The sequence below is a fragment of the Tursiops truncatus genome, chromosome 18, assembly GCF_011762595.2.
Source record: "Tursiops truncatus isolate mTurTru1 chromosome 18, mTurTru1.mat.Y, whole genome shotgun sequence".
Lineage (NCBI taxonomy): Eukaryota > Metazoa > Chordata > Mammalia > Artiodactyla > Delphinidae > Tursiops > Tursiops truncatus.
The window spans coordinates 64,274,859-64,294,441 of record NC_047051.1 but is presented as its reverse complement, the minus strand read 5'-3'; the positions used below and the strand labels follow the sequence as shown (position 1 = coordinate 64,294,441).

The 19,583-nt window shown below is 36.1% G+C and overlaps 1 protein-coding gene across 6 annotated transcripts in view; it reads left to right on the top strand.

Moving 5' to 3' along the window:
* The window catches only part of UGGT2 (UDP-glucose glycoprotein glucosyltransferase 2), a 178,962-nt gene that overhangs the window by 25,018 nt on the left and 134,361 nt on the right, over positions 1-19,583 (top strand). For all 6 annotated transcript variants that reach the window (XR_012327737.1, XM_033843648.2, XM_073795359.1 and 3 more), the window contains exons 6-10: positions 2,924-3,023; positions 5,602-5,674; positions 8,034-8,134; positions 14,409-14,508; positions 16,880-16,940. Coding sequence is in view for 5 of the 6 variants with exons in the window: in XM_033843648.2 (XP_033699539.1) it covers positions 2,924-3,023; positions 5,602-5,674; positions 8,034-8,134; positions 14,409-14,508; positions 16,880-16,940 (435 nt within the window). In the remaining variant the exon portion in view is untranslated. The remainder of the gene's footprint in view (positions 1-2,923; positions 3,024-5,601; positions 5,675-8,033; positions 8,135-14,408; positions 14,509-16,879; positions 16,941-19,583) is intronic.

Sequence of the window (19,583 nt, the reverse complement as noted above, 5' to 3'; positions counted from 1 at the left end):
AAATATCATATGAGCTCATATATGGAATGTGAAAAAAACCAAATGCATAGAAACAGAGAACTGATCGGTGGTTGCTGAAATTGAGGGGTGGGGAGGGTTGATGGGTGAAGGTGGTCAGAAGGTACAAATTTCCAGATATAAGATAAACAAGTTCTGGGGATGTAATGTACAGCATGATGACTATACTTAACAGTACTCTATTGAATATTTGAAAGTTGCTAAGAGAGTAGATCTTAAAGTTCTCATTACAAGAAAAAGAAAACTGTAGCTATGCGAGGCATGGACATTAACTAAATTTACTGTGGTAATCATTTCATAATACAATTGACCCTGAACGACTTGGAAGTTAAGAGCTCCAACACTCTGCACATTCACAAATCTTTGTATAGCTTCTAGCTGGTCCTCCGTATATACGCCATGCCTCTGTATCCACGGTTCAGTATATGCAGATTCAACCAGCCATGGGTTATGCAATAGTGTAGTATTTACTATTGAGAAAAATCCATGTGTAAGTGGACCAGTGCAGTTTACGCAGTTCAAACCCATGCTGTTCCAGGGTTTGATTTGAATTGATATCAAATCATTATGTTGCACACCTTAAACTAATACTGTGTTATATGTCAATTATCAGAAAAGGAATGGGAGATCAAAGTATATGTTTATCTTTTTTAAAAAAGTCCCCCAAGTGGTTTTAATATGCACCCCGCCCCTGGATGATATAGTCATCTATTGGGAATCAGTGTCCCAAGCTATTATTTGGAGAATGTGACCATTAAATATACTTCTGTGAAAGCATATTCACTAGCTATCTGGGTACTTTGTAGCATCAAATTATGGCCTTCTACTTAATTAATGACATATTGTACATCCAAAATAGTTATACTGTAAATCTAGTCAGCATGTAATCCTAATAAAAATAGACTTATTTGTGCTACTTTTTTTAAAATTAATTAATTTATTATTATTATTTTTTTAGTTGCGTTGGGTTTTCATTGCTGGTGCGTGGGCTTCTCATTGCGGTGGCTTCTCTTGTTGCGGAGCGCAGCCTCTAGGCACGCAGGCTTCAGTGGCTGTGGCACGCGGGCTCTAGAGTGCAGGCTAGGTAGTTGTGGTGCACGGGCTTTGTTGCTCCGCAGCATGTGGGATCTTCCCAGACCAGGGCTCGAATCCGTGTACCCTGCATTGGCAGGTGGATTCTTAACCACTGCGCCACCAGGGAAGTCCCTGTGCTACCTTCTGAACAGATGCTTTTTTGTGGGGAAAGAAGAAATAGGATAATGAAGAAAGATTTTTTTCACCAGTTGATTTAGCCTATGAGCATTTTTGGTTTGCAAATCTAAAATTATTAAACTACAATTCAAATTTTTTATCAATACCTTTCAAAAGGAGAAAGTAAGTATGAAGTTAATAAACATTTATCTTTATTATTGAGGAGCTGGTAACATTCCAGAACTGATAATGGAAATTGGTTATGTGAAATTGCATTTCTTTTATGAACTATAACAAGATATGTGGACTTAGAGGTTCAGTTTGCCTAGCCACCAACTGATTGTCTTTTGAGTGGATAGTCAAAATACATTTTTAAATTGAGCTGGATGAAATTGAAAACTCTTTAAAAGATTTTCAACTTTGTCAGATTACTATAATTATAAACAACCCAGTGTCCTCATGCTATCTTTCATTATAGCATGTGCCTGAGAAATTAGCAAATTAAATTTTAGTGTGGGCAGCAATGTTAAACACTTGTCTGCATATCTGAAACTAATTCTTACATCATCTTATTTAGAAATAGAACAGTCCAGGAATAGTCACTATGGTCGTATACTTGTTTTGAAGGCTGAGGGAGAAGTTTAGGGAGGAAAGAAGAGACTAAAAACCGTAGTACACTGTTAAGGTTTTCTTTCTGTTTGTCCTCTGCCTCTTCCTCTGTCATGTTTAGAATTGCAAAACTGCCCTCACGCAATCGTTAGTTAAGCAAAGACACATAACATCTTCACAGGAGTTTGCTGAGTGCTAGATTAGATGCGTTTTCTAACCCATGAAAGAATATGCCAAATGGTAATGATTGTAGCACAGCTGATAGGAATTTCAGTCTAGAAGCTAGAAAGAACCTTAGACATCTTCGAAAATATTACATATATTCATCCAGGTTGCTTACTTTTTTGAAAAAGTGTGAGTGACTTCTCTTCCTTCACAGAGTAGTCTCTAGAAGTACGTTTTATATTTGCACTTTTGGAAAGGTGAAAGAAAAGGTACCAAATGCTGCTCATAAATACTTCAGACAACTCAGGTTTAGGCAAATTGTTACCTCTCACTGCAAGAATAGGTATTAATTTGTGGCATTTGGTATATTTTAATCATTGAGAAACATGAAGAAAGACTTAAATAGGTTGTTCAAGGCACTGAGCATTTTTGTTTCCTTTACCTCTACTTTCTAGTATGTGCTTTTGGGGACACTCTGGATGTCCTACATGCAGACAACTAGCAAATGAATAGCATTTACTGGTTTAGCAAATCTTGTGTAGTTCCCCCAAAAGAGTACAGTTGTGTTGAAACTCAATTGTATGGGATCCTCTGTTAATTAATTCATGGGAAAGATGGCAAAGTTACCATGTTATAACAGAAAAAGATCAGATTTTTTTTTCATTGTAAAAAAGTAATTAAAACATCAGAGTCATGACAAAGATTTTAGAAAGTAAAGAAGTGGTAGTCAACCAAATTCTAGTTCCTTGATAGACTGTCTAGAGAGAGTATAAATATCCCCCAAATAACAATATTTCACAGTGATTACTTCAATATTAGTCATTTACCCTAATGTCCTAATACACAGTCATTCTGAATTCAAAAGCAGATGTTTGACTAAATATTTTCTCTCTCTCTCTTTTTTTTTTTTTTTTTTTTTAAAATAAATGTGTTTGAACAGAAACCAGCCTCACAGAAGAAAATGTACTTGTCTGGCTATGGTGTGGAGCTAGCGATTAAGAGTACAGAATACAAAGCGTTGGATGATACCCAAGTCAAAAGTAAGTTTATTCTCTGTATTCGAGTAGAATGAAAATTTGGAGGCTTACACACTTCAGTTGAAAAAAGAAAATGACTGTAATCTTACACACATTAATTTGAGGCTGGAGACAGGGTAGACATGTTCCTCCTTAGTCGGAATTTAAACTAAAAGAAATACATTTCATATTATTGTGCTCTCAAAAACTTCAGAAAGTGGAAGTAGCATATTTGCTTTTACTCAATGGCTTCCCAACCATTTTCTGCAACATATAAAAATCGATAATATATGTAGGGTATGTAGAAGCAATAGATGAGGCTGCTTACAGCTAGAGGGGACTGACCCAGGAGCTCAGACTGGCCCATGATGTGCCCAGTCACCCCCTGGGAGCAAGGGTGGGGGGGCTCTAAGGGGATCAGTATCTCAGTAAACCTAAAACTCATTGGTAGCACTGCCTTACAAGTCTTGGTCTGAAGTGTTTATATGTAATGAAGTGAGGATGATGGTCTTGTGTTTCTGCTTTTGTTTTTGTTTTGAAGTGGGATGGAGAGGGCTGTGAGTTGATGGTTAGATGAAGTAGATTGAGTTGATCTGTGATCTGCCAGTCCAGTGTCTGTGTTCTGTGTACTGAACGCATGCTCTAGATGAAGGATTCTGGAGACCTAAAAACACTAAAGAACTTCTCAGATTCTTATGGAAATCTTTTGTTACCTGGCTCATTGGAAATGCATTTGTACCTGATTCTTGGTTAAGAGTTTCTAATTCATTCTTTTATATGGTCTCAGATGTTGCTTCTGCTACAATTTTGTTTCTCTATTCAAGATCTGGTCCTGGCAGCCCTACCCTGATCACAGCTTAGCTCTAGCCCTCCTATTGAATGTGCTACAAATCAACATCTGTATTATTGTGATTGAAAATCCTGCTGGTTAAAGAGTTACTGAAAAAGTATAGTAGAAATAATAATGCCCAGATTTTATATATTTCCATATAGCTTGTATATAGCTCTACAATGCTTTATAATGTAGTATCTTGTTTAACAGTCATGGTAGTAACATAAGGCATTTTCTAGCCATCCTTGGGCTTATAGAATTTTTTTTTAAAGTCATGTGATCACATGTATTTCTATATTACGAATTGCACATTAAATTTTGTCGTACATTCGGAATATATTTTCTCTCCATTCTAGTTTCCACTCCTTCAGTTCACTTCTTTTTTTCCCTCTGTATATGGGTGTCAGGCTTCTAACTGGCCTCTTCAGTACCCCTAGTCCCCTCATCCCCCAAATAGAATATTCCATCTGTTCTCCACAGTGCTTTCTGACTGCACTTCTTATGATGAAAATCTGACTTTATGATTCCACCAGTTAAAATCCCGGACTGGTTCCCTGTAACCTCCTCATAAATTCAAGTACTATATAGCATAACAGAGAAAGCTTTTCACATTCTGGCCTCTTTCTGCCTAATCACTGTCCCTCAGCCCTCTCATTTGTACACTGTGGTCCTGTAACACTAAACTACTATACAGAATAATTTTCTGTTCCCTGGACGCCTCCATGTGTGGCTCCATGCCCAGCCCTCGTGACCTCTGTAGAGCTCTCTCATCCCTTAGCATATGCTATTCCTGCTGCCTGAAACCTTCCTCCATTCTCCCACCTCTTTTATTCATCTAAGGCCTATTCATCTTTTAAGGATCATGTGTATCAGTCAGTACCTCTGAGATGGCTGCCCATCTTCCTGCTCTGTCAGAGGAAGGTTTTCCCTTTTCTATATTCCACATATTTTGTGCTTTCTTTTGGAAAAGTTTTAAACAGTCTGTTAAAATTGTCTATTTGTCTCCTTTTCCACCAACTGAGGTTTGCGTCTTTTGCGTCTCTCTTCCTGGTGTCTGTCTGGCAGGCATCGGGCGTCAATAAGGCAGTCGATAAATATTTGCCTGATGAATGAATGAAAGGGAGGGAAAGGAAGACTGGATCAAAGCACCCGGTGTTTTTAGTTGCAGTCCTAGAGGTCCAGACTCTCAGACGAGTAAGAAGGGAGAAGTGTACTTGCTGAGCTCTGATGGAGTGTAGCCCACACTGCTTACGGTCACAGATTCTTAGAATCCCAGGGTACCCTCACGCATACCACTTACCACACTGTACGCTATAATTATTGGTAAGTAAAGGAGAGGGGAAGAGAAATGAACATAAAATATATCCTTGTTCTTTGAGGCCATGAGTTTTGGTGTCTTTCTAAAGATTTCTTGATTACGTCTAAAGGTGTCAGAAAGAATGTGAGAACTCCCGTATCTGTTAGGGTTTGGATTCCTTGCTGGCTTAAGAGCTAAGCCCGGGGTTCGTTGCACACTCCTTGGTTTATCATTCTGGTATAAAATAGAACTTGACTATGAAATGATCTATAGAGCATTTATGATGGTTTTAAAATATTTCATAATCAAGCTTGTTTAAACAGAGAGCACACTCATGTCTCATTAAGCTGATCCATGAAAGGAAAACAAGGTAAAACAAATGGAATTTGATTTTATTTTGAGTTCTTCTAATTTTTTAGTACATATTTTCGAGTCTGAAATATTTTCATTTTGCTTTTGTTTCCAAAATATAGCTGTGACTAATACTACTGTAGAAGATATTACCGAAACAAATGAAGTTCAAGGGTTTCTCTTTGGGAAATTAAAGTAAGTCTGAATCGAAATGAAAGTATTACTACACTTAAGTTTGTTTCTAAAGGACTTGATTCCATATTCTGGGTTGGCATATGTTTCACATTTTAAAAATATACATACTATTGTTTTTATTACAAAAGTAACACATGGTTAATGCAGAAAAGCACAAAATTGAAAAATAATCGCTAATTCCACAGGATAATGAGTATGGTTAGAGATATTGGAATTGAAAGTGATCAGAGTTATCTCTGGCTAAAAACTAAAACAAAAATTTATGGACTCTTTTACAGATCTAATGGGTTACAAAAATCATAGTTAATATTGGATTTTTAACATGAAAAAAATTTCATGTCTCGAAGAGAAAATATTTATTTCCCTAAATTTCTGTGCCATGTATTGCCATATTAAATACCTTTTAACTTCTGGTCTTAATTTCATATACACATATAAGTAACCTTTCAAAAAATTGAAGTTCTGTCCCCCTTCTTTTTTCCTGCATCACTGATTGAGGACAAGGAATAGGACGGTGAGTGCTCGCTGAATGTTCATGGGTGGGGATTGTTGTCTTTTTATGTGTCGTTTCTCTTATTTACAAGAAGGGAAAGTTTATCATTCTATTATAAAGACAACATTAATTAAAAATAAAGAACCATTTTTATTAATATCTTTAGTTCTTATTTAGTATTACAAATATTTATAAAGGACACTTAGGTCCGTTCTCCTGGGGAGTAGATAACTGTACAGAGTGAGGGGAACATTTTTGGACACTATGCTCCTTCATACAGATGACTGAGTTATAGTTCTACGGTTTACTGGACAAGTTGTATACTAGTGGCCTTAAAAAGTTAATGCATCTTTTAAAATGGATTTAAGTAAGATTTTTATTTAGTAGGTAACATTTTTATTCCATTTCCAGCTGTGTCTTGCATCTTAGAATCCATAGTTCTGTTTTTTTTTTTTTTTGCGGGGGGGCAGGTACGCGGGCCTCTCACTGTTGTGGCCTCTCCCGTTGTGGAGCACAGGCTCTGGACACGCAGGCTCAGCGGCCATGGCTCACGGGCCCAGCTGCTCCGCGGCATGTGGGATCTTCCCGGACCGGGGCACGAACCCGTGTCCCCTGCATCAGCAGGCGGACTCTCAACCACTGCGCCACCAGGGAAGCCCTGTTTTTTTTAAACGTAACTATTTATGGGAATAAATTGCATGTCTTTCAGAAAGCCTTTGGAACCCTGGCATATTAGTTTTTTTAGAGAGGAAATACTCAGAATTAGTTTTTACACAGTTAATTGATTTAGGCAAGAACCTTCTGCTTTGAGGTATTGTATGAATAATGTGTTTTTGCCTGAATTACATAAATAATTTTAGCCGTGAAAATTATTGTTAAGCTTATGATTAAACATGAAAAACAATATAACAGCTCTTATAAACTTAGTATTACTCTGTAACTTAAAGTATTGAGAAAGGAGTGGTTAATTTAATTCATAGTGACCTTCTTTTCAAAGAAGTTCTTTTTCTTTCTCACTGTAAGAGCAGACTTGATTCATTTTCAAAATGTGGTCCCACATTGTAATAAAATTGCAAGATATGAAATTGTAGTACATTTATTATTGTTAACTATAAGATTAATCTATTTCTGTATATTTATTTTTCATCTCACATTTTAAAATATTTATTTCTCTTTACTGTTGAAAATATGTATTTGTTTATAAATTGTGCTGATAGCTACGTAAAGTTTTTTTTTTATAACAGTTCTAATAATATGAAATGGTACTGTGTTTTGATTTCACGAGAGATGGAAGAATAAAGATTATAGTTTTTATTGTATGTATAGTAAAATATGCTGCGTTATTTGGCACTCTCTAAAAAATGCTAGATATGTTTAATTAGGCAGAATTATCTTATTTAAGTTTTTTATAAGTTTCAAAGATGGAACTTTTCAGAAATAGAGTAAACTCTAAAATTGTATAGGAAGCATTAATGTCTTTCCTTATAAAATAGTTTTCATTTCTAATTATAAAAGCAAGACTTGTAATTTATAAAATGTTAAATAAAAAGTGTATAACATAAAAACTAATAATTCTGCCCTCACACTTGGATCCCTTACAGGTAATGTTAACAAATGAGAGTCCATCCTTCCAGATTTTGTTTTCTTTTGTTTTGTTTTATACATTGAAAAAAGTAGACATGCATATCTACCTCATTTTTTTTTTAAGTTCTGTGGATATAGCTGCCTCACTATTTATTATTATCTTGATGAACAGTTAGTTTGTGTCTAAATATTTGGAAAAGTTAATTTCAAAAATATACTGCTTGTATAGTAGTAATTTGTAGTAGATGATGATAATTAACATTACTTAATATTCTAATACAGAGAAAGATATTCAGATCTTAGAGATAATCTGACAACATTCCAAAAATACCTGATTGAGAGTAATAACGAAATGATGCCTTTGAAAGTCTGGGAACTACAAGGTATAGTATTTCAGTCCACATTAACATAGCATATTGGTAACTTATCTCTGTTTTGTTAAATAGGCTTTTATATAACATGATATAAATTATTTCATAGGCACTAATAATTACTAATGATGTGACTAATATACATTATTTTTGTGGAAATACAAATTTAATTAAAAGGTTATTCATCAAGCAAACCATATTTTTATGTTTGTGAGATTTAAAATTATATAAAGTACAGTTATTTGATATCATCTAATCATTTTTAAAGTGTACACGAGTTATAGATTCATCTCAGGTATTAAATCACATTTCAGAGAATCTTTAGCATTGATTAGAAATCCTGATTAGTAAGTCAGGAGAAATCAGAACTAAATCTTAGTTTTCTTCTCTTTAAAATTTTGATCTTAACAGACCATTGCATGTTTCATTGCGAACTTAGAATAGCTCCCACACCGACATCCTATAAGCAGATATTTTGAGACTGAACCAAATTTTGAGAATGAACCAAAATTCCTTTTCAGTTTGTAATTTTCTTTCTTATTATTTGTAATGTTTAGTGGGTCATGGGAATACGTCACTTTTCTGTGGAATCTATAATTTTATCACATCTCTCATCAACTTTTTTTTAATATAATAACTTACTGAAATATACTTGATATGCAGTTCACCCATTTAAAGAGTACAATTCAGTGGGGTTTAGTATATTTTTAGAGCTTTTTAGCTGTCAGCAGTCAATTTCAGAGACCCATAATTTAGAAAATTGTAAGTGATAGGGTGCTTCTGAAGGCTGGTAAACAGAACATGCAAAGTTAGCTTACTTGTAATTAACCTCACTGATGTCTGTGGAAGGTATACTTGAATGGACTAGAAACAGGAAATCTAGTTAAGACATCATTGAATTAGTGTAGCGGGAGCTAGAACTATGACTGTGGTAAAAGGCATAGAGAGGGAGGCCAGATTTAGCAAATATTTAGGAGACGAAAAGAGTCAAAGATGAATTTAAAATTTCCAGCTTGGAGCCTGAGTAGAGAGAACATAAAACATGTAAGTGGGTTTGGGGGTTGAATACGGGGCCCAGAAATAATGAGACTGGCGTTAAAAAAGATAGACTTAACGTGATGGTGACATATCCAGATGAGACCAGGTCCAGTGGTGGGGTGAATATAAAGTCCTTATACTAAAAGGAGAAGATTTAAAAGTTGAAAATATTAGCATAGAGGTTTTTTAAAGGTGGGGGGCGCTAACCGAAAGTGTAGGGTGCCCAAATCAGTGCCCAAGGGAGTGTCCGCGTGCTCGTCCGCGTGGGGAAAGTGGACACGGTGGAATGATGAGAGGTGGAGGAAAGAGCACCTTACAGAAGCCGAGGAAGGAGGTCCAGGAGAGGGTAAGTGATCAGGACCTTTTCCTTTGTTGACTGATTTAACAAGTGTTTATCGAGTTTCTACTATGAGTCAGTCATGTCCCTACAGCCATGGTTTTATAATTTTTGGCTGAGACCTGGAGAAGGAAGTATATTTTACATCAAGACCCATACACAAGTATATAATGTGTGAATACACAGATATGCTTAAAACTAAAAAGAAAGCTTCAGCATAGATGTGTATGTTTACCACATTTTATTAATTCTGTAAGACTTGAAAAAAATGTATTTATTTGTTTTTGCCTGTGCTTGGTCTTCGTTGCTGCACGCGGGCTTTCTCTAGTTGCAGTGAGCAGGGACTACTCTTGGCTGCGGTGCGCGGGCTTCTCATTGTGGTGGCTTAGTTGCTCCGCGGCACGCGGGATCTTCCCGGACCAGGGCTCGAACCCTTGTCTCCCGAATTGGCAGGTGGATTCTTAACCACTGCATCACTAGGGAAGCCCAAGACTTTCTTTTACTCTACCCTATTTCATTTGAGAAAAAGAAACCTTCACATTATCCACTAATGTGATTTCACTACTAACTAATGGGTTCCAACTGACACTTTGAAAAAGTGCTGTATTCTGAAGATAAAATAAGAGTTAAAGCAGACACCGCGTTTATTCAAAGGATCTTGGACAAACATAAACAACTTTAAAAACCAATGTAAAAATTAGCATTGTAATTGCTGCAAAGTAAAGGGACGTAAGATGAAGAAGGGCATATACCAGGAAGATCTGACTGGTGGGATGGGGGCAGGGAAGGGGTAACAGAAATGGGAGGGCTCCTCAAGAAGTGGTGATTGAATTGAGATCTGAGGAAGGGCTAGAATAAATTTGAGGGTGGGTTATTTAGGGAGAAGATCAAAGACCCTTTCAAGGGGCTGCAAATGGAGTGTGAGGGAGAGAAGATATCAGGAACAACTGCTGGATTCATGGTTTACCCAGCTGGATGGACAGTGGTGGCTTTTCTGGAAAGAGAAGACTAAAGAGGACCAAATTGGGGCAAAGATGGGTGGGAATATCACAAATGTGTTATTGAACGTGCTGCTTTTGAAGTATCCAAGTGGTGAAACCAGGAAAACAGTTAAATATGGGAATCTGGATTTCAGAGGCAAAGTGAAGGACTTAAACAATTTATGAGTCATCTAGGTAGGGAATAATTTAGAAAAAAGCAAAAGATGTTAATAGACTATGCTACTATTACATTCATTTACTTGTCATTTACAGTTTCTCTGATTTCATGAGTGAATTTTCAGGGGCTTTTGAACAGCATATGTGAAGCAAAATTCCATTCATGTTGTAAAAAGTTTTAAAAGACCAGTTATGCTATCAGACCTGAGTAAAATATAGTTGTCCATGGTCGTGATGATGACGGTGATTGGCGGTGATAAAAATATTAGCTAATACTATTTGTCTGGCACTGTATTAGGCTCTTTATATGCATCATCGTAATTAATTTTTTAAAAAAAACTCATGGGGTATTGATAGATATCCTGCTTTTACAGATGAGGAAACTGAGAAACATACACATAAAATAATTAGTCCGAGGTCACCAGTCTCATAAGGCACAAATCAGCGATACCTAAAATCAGCAGGTCTCTCTCATTTTAGAGCCTAAATTCTTTCTTTCCCTCTATGTTGTACTGTTTTTAAGTATAACATCATGCAGCCAAATGCTCTCAGGCAAGGTCTTTCATCATATGCTATCCTCAAAAGAAAGACTCTTTTGAAATGCAAATCAAAACTACAGTGAGGTACCACCTCACACTGGTCAGAATGGCCATCCTTAAAAAGTCTAAAAGTAACAAATGCTGGAGAGGGTGTGGAGAAAAGGGGAACCCTCCTACACTGTTAGTGGGAGTGTAAGTTGGTGCAGACACTATGGAAAACAGTATGGAGGTTCCAGAAACCTAAAAATAGAATTGCCATAGGATCCAGCAATCCCACTCCTGGGCATATACCTGGACAAGACTGTAATTCGAAAAGATGTATGCACCCCTGTGTTCATAGCAGCACTATTCACAATAGCCAAAACGTGGAAACAACCTAAATGTCCACTGACAGATGAATGGATAAAGAAGATGCAGTACAGGTATACAGTGGGATACTACTCAGCCATAAAAAAGAATGAAATAATGCCATTTGCAGCAACATGGATGCAACTGGAGATTATCACACTAAGTAAGTCAGAAAGAGAAAGACAAATACCAAATGATATCCCTTGTATGTGGAATCTAAAGTATGGCACAAATGAACTTATCTGCAAAGTAGAAGCAGACTCACAGACAGAGATCAGACTTGTGGTTGCCAAGGGTGGGGGAAGAGAGATGGAATGGGAGTTTGGGGTTGGTGGGTGCAAACTATTACATTTAGAATGGATAAGCAACAGGGTCCTACTGTATAGCACAGGGAACTATATTCACTATCTTGTGATAAACCGTAATGGAAAAGAATACCAAAAAAAGGAGGTACCTATGTGGATACCTGAGTCACTTTGCTGTACAGCAGAGATGGGCACAACATTGTAAATCAACTCTACTTCAATTTAAAAAGATACATAAACAAAACAAAACAAGAAATCCTCTTTTATAAGTTGTTATATCAATCATATAAGTAATGACTAAGTTTTCTCATCTAAAAAAGCATAAATATATACACACCAGTTAAAAATTATGTTACTTAAAATTGCCTTTAATAGCAATAGAATAAGAAGACACATAAAGGATCTTATTTGTAAGTTTACTGTTCATTCACCCATTCATTCATCAATATTGAGCACCTACTTATGTATCGGGTACTTTTTTTGAGGTTAGAACATTTAAGTTCTACTCTTTTAATACATTTCAATTATATAATACAATGTTATCAACTATAGTCACCATATTACACATTAAATCCTCCGATTTTATTCAGTCTTAGAGCTGAAGGTTTGTACCCTTTTCCTAGCCTTTCCCTGTCTCTCCCACCCTCAGCCTCTGGCAGCTACTTTTCTACTCTCTGTTTCTATGAGTTTGACGTTTTTTAGATTCCATGTATAAGTGATGCTGTGCAGTGTTTTTTTGTGGTTTTTTTTCTTGTCTGGCTTATTTTACTTAGCATAATGCCCGCACAGTCCATCCACATTGTTGCAAATGGCAGGATTTCCTTCTTTTTTAAGGCTGAATAATATTCCATTGTGTTTATATACACCACAGTTTCTTTATCCATTCATTTGCCCACAGAGATTTAGGTGGTTTACATACCTTGGCTATTGTGACTAACGCTTCAATGAACATGAGAGTGCAGGTATCTCTCAAGATATTGATTTCATTTCCTTTGGATATATACCCAGAAGTGGGATTGCTGGATCATATGGTAGTTCTGTTTAATTTCTTGAGGAATCTCCGTAATGTTTTCAATAGTGGCTGTGGCAGTTTACACGAGTTACTTGTATATTTTGAATAGTAACCCCTTATCAGATATAATGATGTGCAGATATTTTCCCCCGTTACATAGGTTGCCTTTTCATTTTGCTGATGATTTCCTTGCTGTGCAGAAACTTTTTAGTATGATATAGTCCCACTTGTTTATTTTTCCTTTTGTTGTCTTTGTGTTTGATGTCAAATCCAAAAATTCACGGCCAAGACCAGTGCTAAGGAACTTACCCCTCTGTGTTTTCTTCTAGGAGTTTTATGGTTTCAGGTCATAAGTTCAAGTCTTTAAAGTATTTTGAGTTGATTTTTGTATAGAGTGTAAAATAGGGGTCCAGTTTTATTCTTTCGCACGTGGACATCCAGTTTTTCCAGCACCACTTATTGAATAGAAAGTTTTACTTTTTCTTGTCAGGAAGTGATCTCATGGCAGAAGGATCCTGGCAAGATAAGGACTGAAAAGAGTCCATTGTGTTTGCAATTAGGAGATTTTAGTGAGCACTGATAGCTCCACTAGTGCTGGGGAGTGGAAACATTCTTAGGTAGGTTAAGGAAATTCTATTTAGAGTTATTCAGCTAGTAAGTGATGTAGAGCTGGAGTTTGAACCTTGGTCTACTAGACTTTACCAGTCCATGGGAGGCTGCCCTGGGAACATCTTTTCTAGGCTTTGACTCCAACTGGATTCGCCACTGTACACTGAAAAGGTAGAAACAAAACTAGTCTCGCTATGATAAACTGGTCGTTTTACTAGTATTTGACAAGCTAGGATTCCAATTCTGGTGAGATGTTAAAGAGAAACAAAATGCTTCACTATTAGGTAGTGAAAGAATTCAGTTTTAAAATCATTTCTGACTCTTGACAAAGTAATGAGACGCAGATTACTGCTTCTATCATACTTGAGACTGATTACAGGAAGCCACACGCACTTTTCTTTCCGGAGAACTATCATTTCAGGTAAAATCATACCAAGTTTAGGATTTTATTTTTATTGTTGTATAAAGGTAAAACAATGTTGAAAAAGAAAGTGAATGTTTCATATTTACTGAGTTAATGAACACATTAGGTCTTAAAGTTCTTTTCAGAATTGGCTCTTCCGAGCTCTTTGTTCCTTCCTCTTATTTTTTTTTGTCAAAGCTTTTTGTTGCCAGTTTCACTTAACCTAAGAAAAGATAGCTTTGCGTCAGCATTTCTTTTCATATCTCTTTTTTCACATCTCTTTCCACTGTAATTTGTGGAAAACAAAAAATAGGTATTAAATGACAATTATTCATTCATAAAAGTGTAAAACTTACCTTACTGGATGTAAGTGATAGCTTTCCATTTCATTTAAAACTTTTGAATAATGCTAAATTTGAATGTTTGTTAATGTGTCTATAATGAATATATGGCAAGAAAGGTTATTTAAATTACATGGAAATGTCTGTTAAGGTCTAACATTATGCTAGATTCCTTAATGATATTCTTTTCCTTCCAGATCTTAGTTTTCAAGCAGCTTCTCAAATAATGTCCACTCCAGTTTATGATGCCATAAAATTAATGAAGGACATTTCGCAGAACTTCCCCATAAAAGCCAGGTATATTAAAGTTTATTGATTTGATTATAGTCAGAACTCTTTCCGTTAAATAAATTTTATGAAAATAGCCGATTTCATTTAACATAATGATATCAGTTAATTCTGTTATATATAGTGTTTATGAGATCAGGGTCTCTTTTCATTATGTATATTGGGTTTTTTTTTAACTAGAGCAAAATATTGGCTTGTGCATGCATATGTATACATACTACAAAAGAGAACTCTTGAATTAGAGGCAAATGGAAAGGAAAAAATAATGTATTTAAAAAATTATTTAAACGTAAACAGTGAGAGATGGTAATCCAAGAAAAAACTGATTTAAGCAGTATATAATAAGGGGACATTTTTCTCTTTACCCTACAGAGGATGATGAAAAGTATTGCTCTAAGTAGACCTATGCCCAATGTATGGCCAAATCATGTTCTTGCCCTTTCAGATTCCAAACAATTAGTAATGTCTTAATTGTATAGAATATTTTGTGGAATACTTCTTTGCCAATAAGATATCTAATTGAACTGCTTTCAGAAATATTAATATTACATTAAATGCATCTTCCAGTTCAATAGATAATACATTTCCATATCTAGAAGTAACCAGTAGATACAATTCTGGTTACCATGTTTTATAAGGATTTACAAAATAACAAGACTTTGATGCATTTGTAGGAATAATAGTATAAAATTATAAGCAACCAGTAAAACATAAGCTAAGTTAGCTTATATTGAAGATATACAACATGTGACAGGTGCAGCAATAGCGTTTCACCGAGAGGAATTGGAGAGCATCCTTGTGCCCTCAGCATCCCTTCTTAAGCAGTGGATAATCACTACGCCTCTATTTGTTTCAGACACTTTGGTACATTTATCCACAGCACAAATTACTGAATCCTGAATCTAGACAGTCAGTACCTTTGTAAGATAAATAAGTAGTACATGTTTGGCCACAGGATACCAAGAACCTTTTCATGATACCCTGAAAATAGAGAGGTTTGTCACCTTATTTACAGATTAAAAATGAATATATTGGCATGACTCTCAGTTTTAGTTTAAGCAAAATCAAGAATTTGAGAAGTCAGTATATGTATATGAAATATGTATGTGTGTATAAACATAGATGTTTAGCCACACTGCTGTTAACTAACAATAGCTTTTGAAATTACTCTATCAAATAAAGTGAAATAATTTTAGTTTTAGGAAGATAGTCGATTAGCTGTTTTGACGGTAAGTCATTATAATTATTCAGGGATTTTGTGGCTAAACTCTGCTCTTAATTTGTGGTTGGTCGTTAAAAAAAAATTTACCACCTCTGCTAACACTGCTTAATGGCTGAACTGTAGGCTTAAGCATATCTCTACAGTTACTCTGATAAGTCATTACTCCATGAACTTGTGGATGCTTCCTGAATCTTGGGATGAAGCGAGTTGAATTGGTTTCCTCCAGACTCCATCTATGGTGCAACCATAATTGATACCCAAGGCTAAAAATCTCGCCTCCATATATGTTCAGACTTAATAAATGGTTTTTATTTTTCATCAAAAAAAATAAAGTCACTCTGTAGACAGCCAGTAAATGTTCATTGAAATGAAATACTTGATAAATGAATGAAAAATTTGCATTATCAGATTTTCAGTTGCAATTAATCTCAAATGCTGCCAGATTTTAGGAGGTAATACGCACTTATCGTGGGTCGTTCTAAGATACACCCTTCGCTTGCGTTTTACTTAATGCCAGACTTTGCATTAACAATCTTTTAATTTTTAAATCATTTTCTTCTATGTATAAAATTGACAGATAAATAGCTAATTAAGCATTCTTAGTAGTTACTAGGTCAAATAAATATAATTAATAGACTTATTTAAAAGACAGTTTGCTCTGTTTTTAAATTATAAGGGAGTTCTAAGCTTCCTTATAGAGTGAATATATGAAGTCAGCATTATCAGTATTTTAGAACTTACATACTGTGGTAAAGATTTCAGGTTAACCAAAATTCTTTATACACATATTCCGAACATTGCCTATTTGCAGCGCTACATATAATGACATTGGTAATTTCATATAGAATTTCTCCCTATGGGCAAAACAACACAAAACAGCATTTTCAGTCAAGTATTCTTGAAAAATGCGACAGCATGTAATGTGTACAGTTTGTGCACGTGAACTTTTGACAGTCTCTATTCCACCTGAGTCAAATACCCTTGTCAAATGAAAGCCGTAGTACCACCTGTCAAATAGGCTATGTGGAAATGTACACTTCTCAGTCATGATGCCTTTAGAGTTTTTAGTTTCTCGTACAAAGTATTATATTGCATTGAATCATAGATTAGTCCAAACATTTAAGGAAGAATGAATTGTATCTGTATTTATGTTCCCAGATCTCTGACCAGAATTGCTGTAAATCAACGTATGAGGGAGGAAATACAGGAAAATCAAAAGGTTTGTTTGAATTCCTTTTTTAAAAAATTTACTACACTAATAACACTATATTTTAGACTTTGGATCTTCAATTTTCATACAAAAAAGGAAATGTTAACTTGTACTTTCTGATTATTAAAACAGTTCAGGTTTTTCCATTTTTATATTGTCTACTTTATATAGCATACAGTTTGTGATCCTAGCCAATCTTTCCTGACATAGATCCTACTTACTTTCTCATTAACCTTATATACTCCAAATTTTCTGCCCATGCTGTATGGTTTTCTTCACAAAATAGAGAATAAAGGCTATGAGATAATTCTTCTGTTTCTCATTAGTTTTGCTTAAAAGCTTGTGAGGACCAAGCCATGTTTAGACCACTGACACATTACTAGAGTCCTATAACATACAGTACACAGTTGATCACTAGTTTGATAAGATTCTGCTAAATGGTCTCCTAAATTACCTTAAGACCCCAAATGATTCTAACTGTGTTAATACTTAGGAAGTGCTTGAGAACACTTCCTGGCTTTATTACATAGGACTGGTTTGGCTTTAAGTAATATTAATCCCAGGCACACAGGGCCTTAAACAGTAGGAGTTTGTTTTTCTCACATAAAAAGAAGTCCCTTCCCTGGTGGCGCAGTGGTTAAGTATCCACCTGCCGGACAGGAATAAAGATGCAGACATAGAGAATGGACTTGAGGACACAGGGAGGGGCAAGGGTAAGCTGGGACGAAGTGAGAGAGTGGCATGGACATATATACACTACCAAATGTAAAATAGATAGCTAGTGGGAAGCAGCCGCATAGCACAGGGAGATCAGCTCGGTGCTTTGTGTCCACCTAGAGGGGTGGGTTAGGGAGGGTGGGAGGGAGACGCAAGAGGGAGGAGAAATGGGGATAAATTTACATGTATAGCTGATTCACTTTGTTATACAGCAGAAAGTAACACACCATTGAAAAGCAATTATACTCCAATAAAGATGTTTAAAAAAAAAAAAATCCGCCTGCCTGTGCAGGGGACACGGGTTCAAGGCCTGGTCCAGGAAGATCCCACGTGCCGTGGAGCAGCTAAGTCCATGCACCCCAGCTAGTGAATCCTGCACACCCTAGAGCCCATGCGCCGCAACAAGAGAAGCCACCGCAATGAGAAGCTGGCTCACCACAACTAGAGAAAGCCTGTGCACAGCAACGAAGACCCAACGCAGCCAAAAATAAATAAAATTTTAAATATTAAAAAAACCAGAAGTCTCAAAGTAGGTTTCCACAGACATGGTTTTTTCTTTTATGGTTGCAGAATGGCTGCCACAGCTCCAGACTACTTGTCTGGATTCAAAGCAGAAAGAGGCAGGAAGATCAAACCACATTCATCCTGACTGAAGCCTTTCTGGAACACTTCAGCCATCTTTGACTTCTGTCTCATTGGCCAAAATTTTGTAATGTGGATATTCCTAGCCACAAGGGAGACTAGAAAAGTTAGTGTTTACTTTTCTAGTGATCGAGGGGAGCAGAGGCGAAATGGCTTAGAGATAGTGCCAGGTTAGCCCATCAACAGTGCCTCTTACACTGAGACAGTAAGCTCTCAGTAAATATCAGCTGTTTTGATGATGACAGACAACTACAATGATGATAATGAAGTAGATGCACAGTTCATGGGAGACTGAGTGATAGAAGCCGCAGCACATCATCCCTACCTGGGATGTTCTTTGCCTCATTGACCACCTAACAAATTCTCGCTTATCCTTCAAAACTGAGCACTACTCCTTTCAGTAATTTTCCTAATTGCTCTTTACCATTCTTCAAGCAGAATGCATTGTTTTCTTATAAGAATTTTTGTATTTGTTTGTTTGAATAATGCCACTTGCAGTAAGAAATGAAGAGAGGTTGGGAAAGAAAAAGGAGGGAAAAGAAAGGAATGCCAAAATATCAGTGGCATCACATAATCCAGTTTATTTTTTTCTCCGTTAATAGTCCAAAGGGGGTGTTCCTGGTCATCAAAGCTTTGCTCTATGTGATGATTTTGATTCCAGAGGCTGAAGAATTTTATGAGGTTTAAGAGATATTGTGGGAATAAAAGAGATAATTGGAAGGACCAAATGGGATAGCTCCAAAGGTGAACCACTGTGATGACATAATCACAGGATGACAGTCAAAGCTAGCTGCTGAAGTAGAGTGGGAATGAAAGTTAGTGGAAATGAGTAAATCAGGGAACTCTGAACCTAGGGGTTTGAATGAGCACAGTACCTGGCACAGAGCATTCCGTCAGAAATATTTGTTGAATTGAAAACTTTTAATATTTAAATGTTACCTATAATACATTCTATATTCAGCAATGTGTAGTTTTTAAGATGTTCTGGATATTGTAGCAGTTGTTAATATCCTAATGTATAAACTGAGATCCAGTGATTTCTTCTGGGTCACAGAATTGGTACTGATGGAACCAGAATTTGTGCCCTGGTTTACAGCTCATTTCAGAACAATTTAATAAGAATTGTGAGTTTTTCTATTGCCAGTCACCTTGCTAGGTGATTGGAAAGATATTTGATGAAATTAAGAAATTTGATCTAGTCTTCTAAAAAAAATTCTTCAGTGACTCCTATTTCTAAGAGAACAGCATACAAAGGGCTAGACAGATGTGTTTAAGTAAAACCAGGTGAGAGGG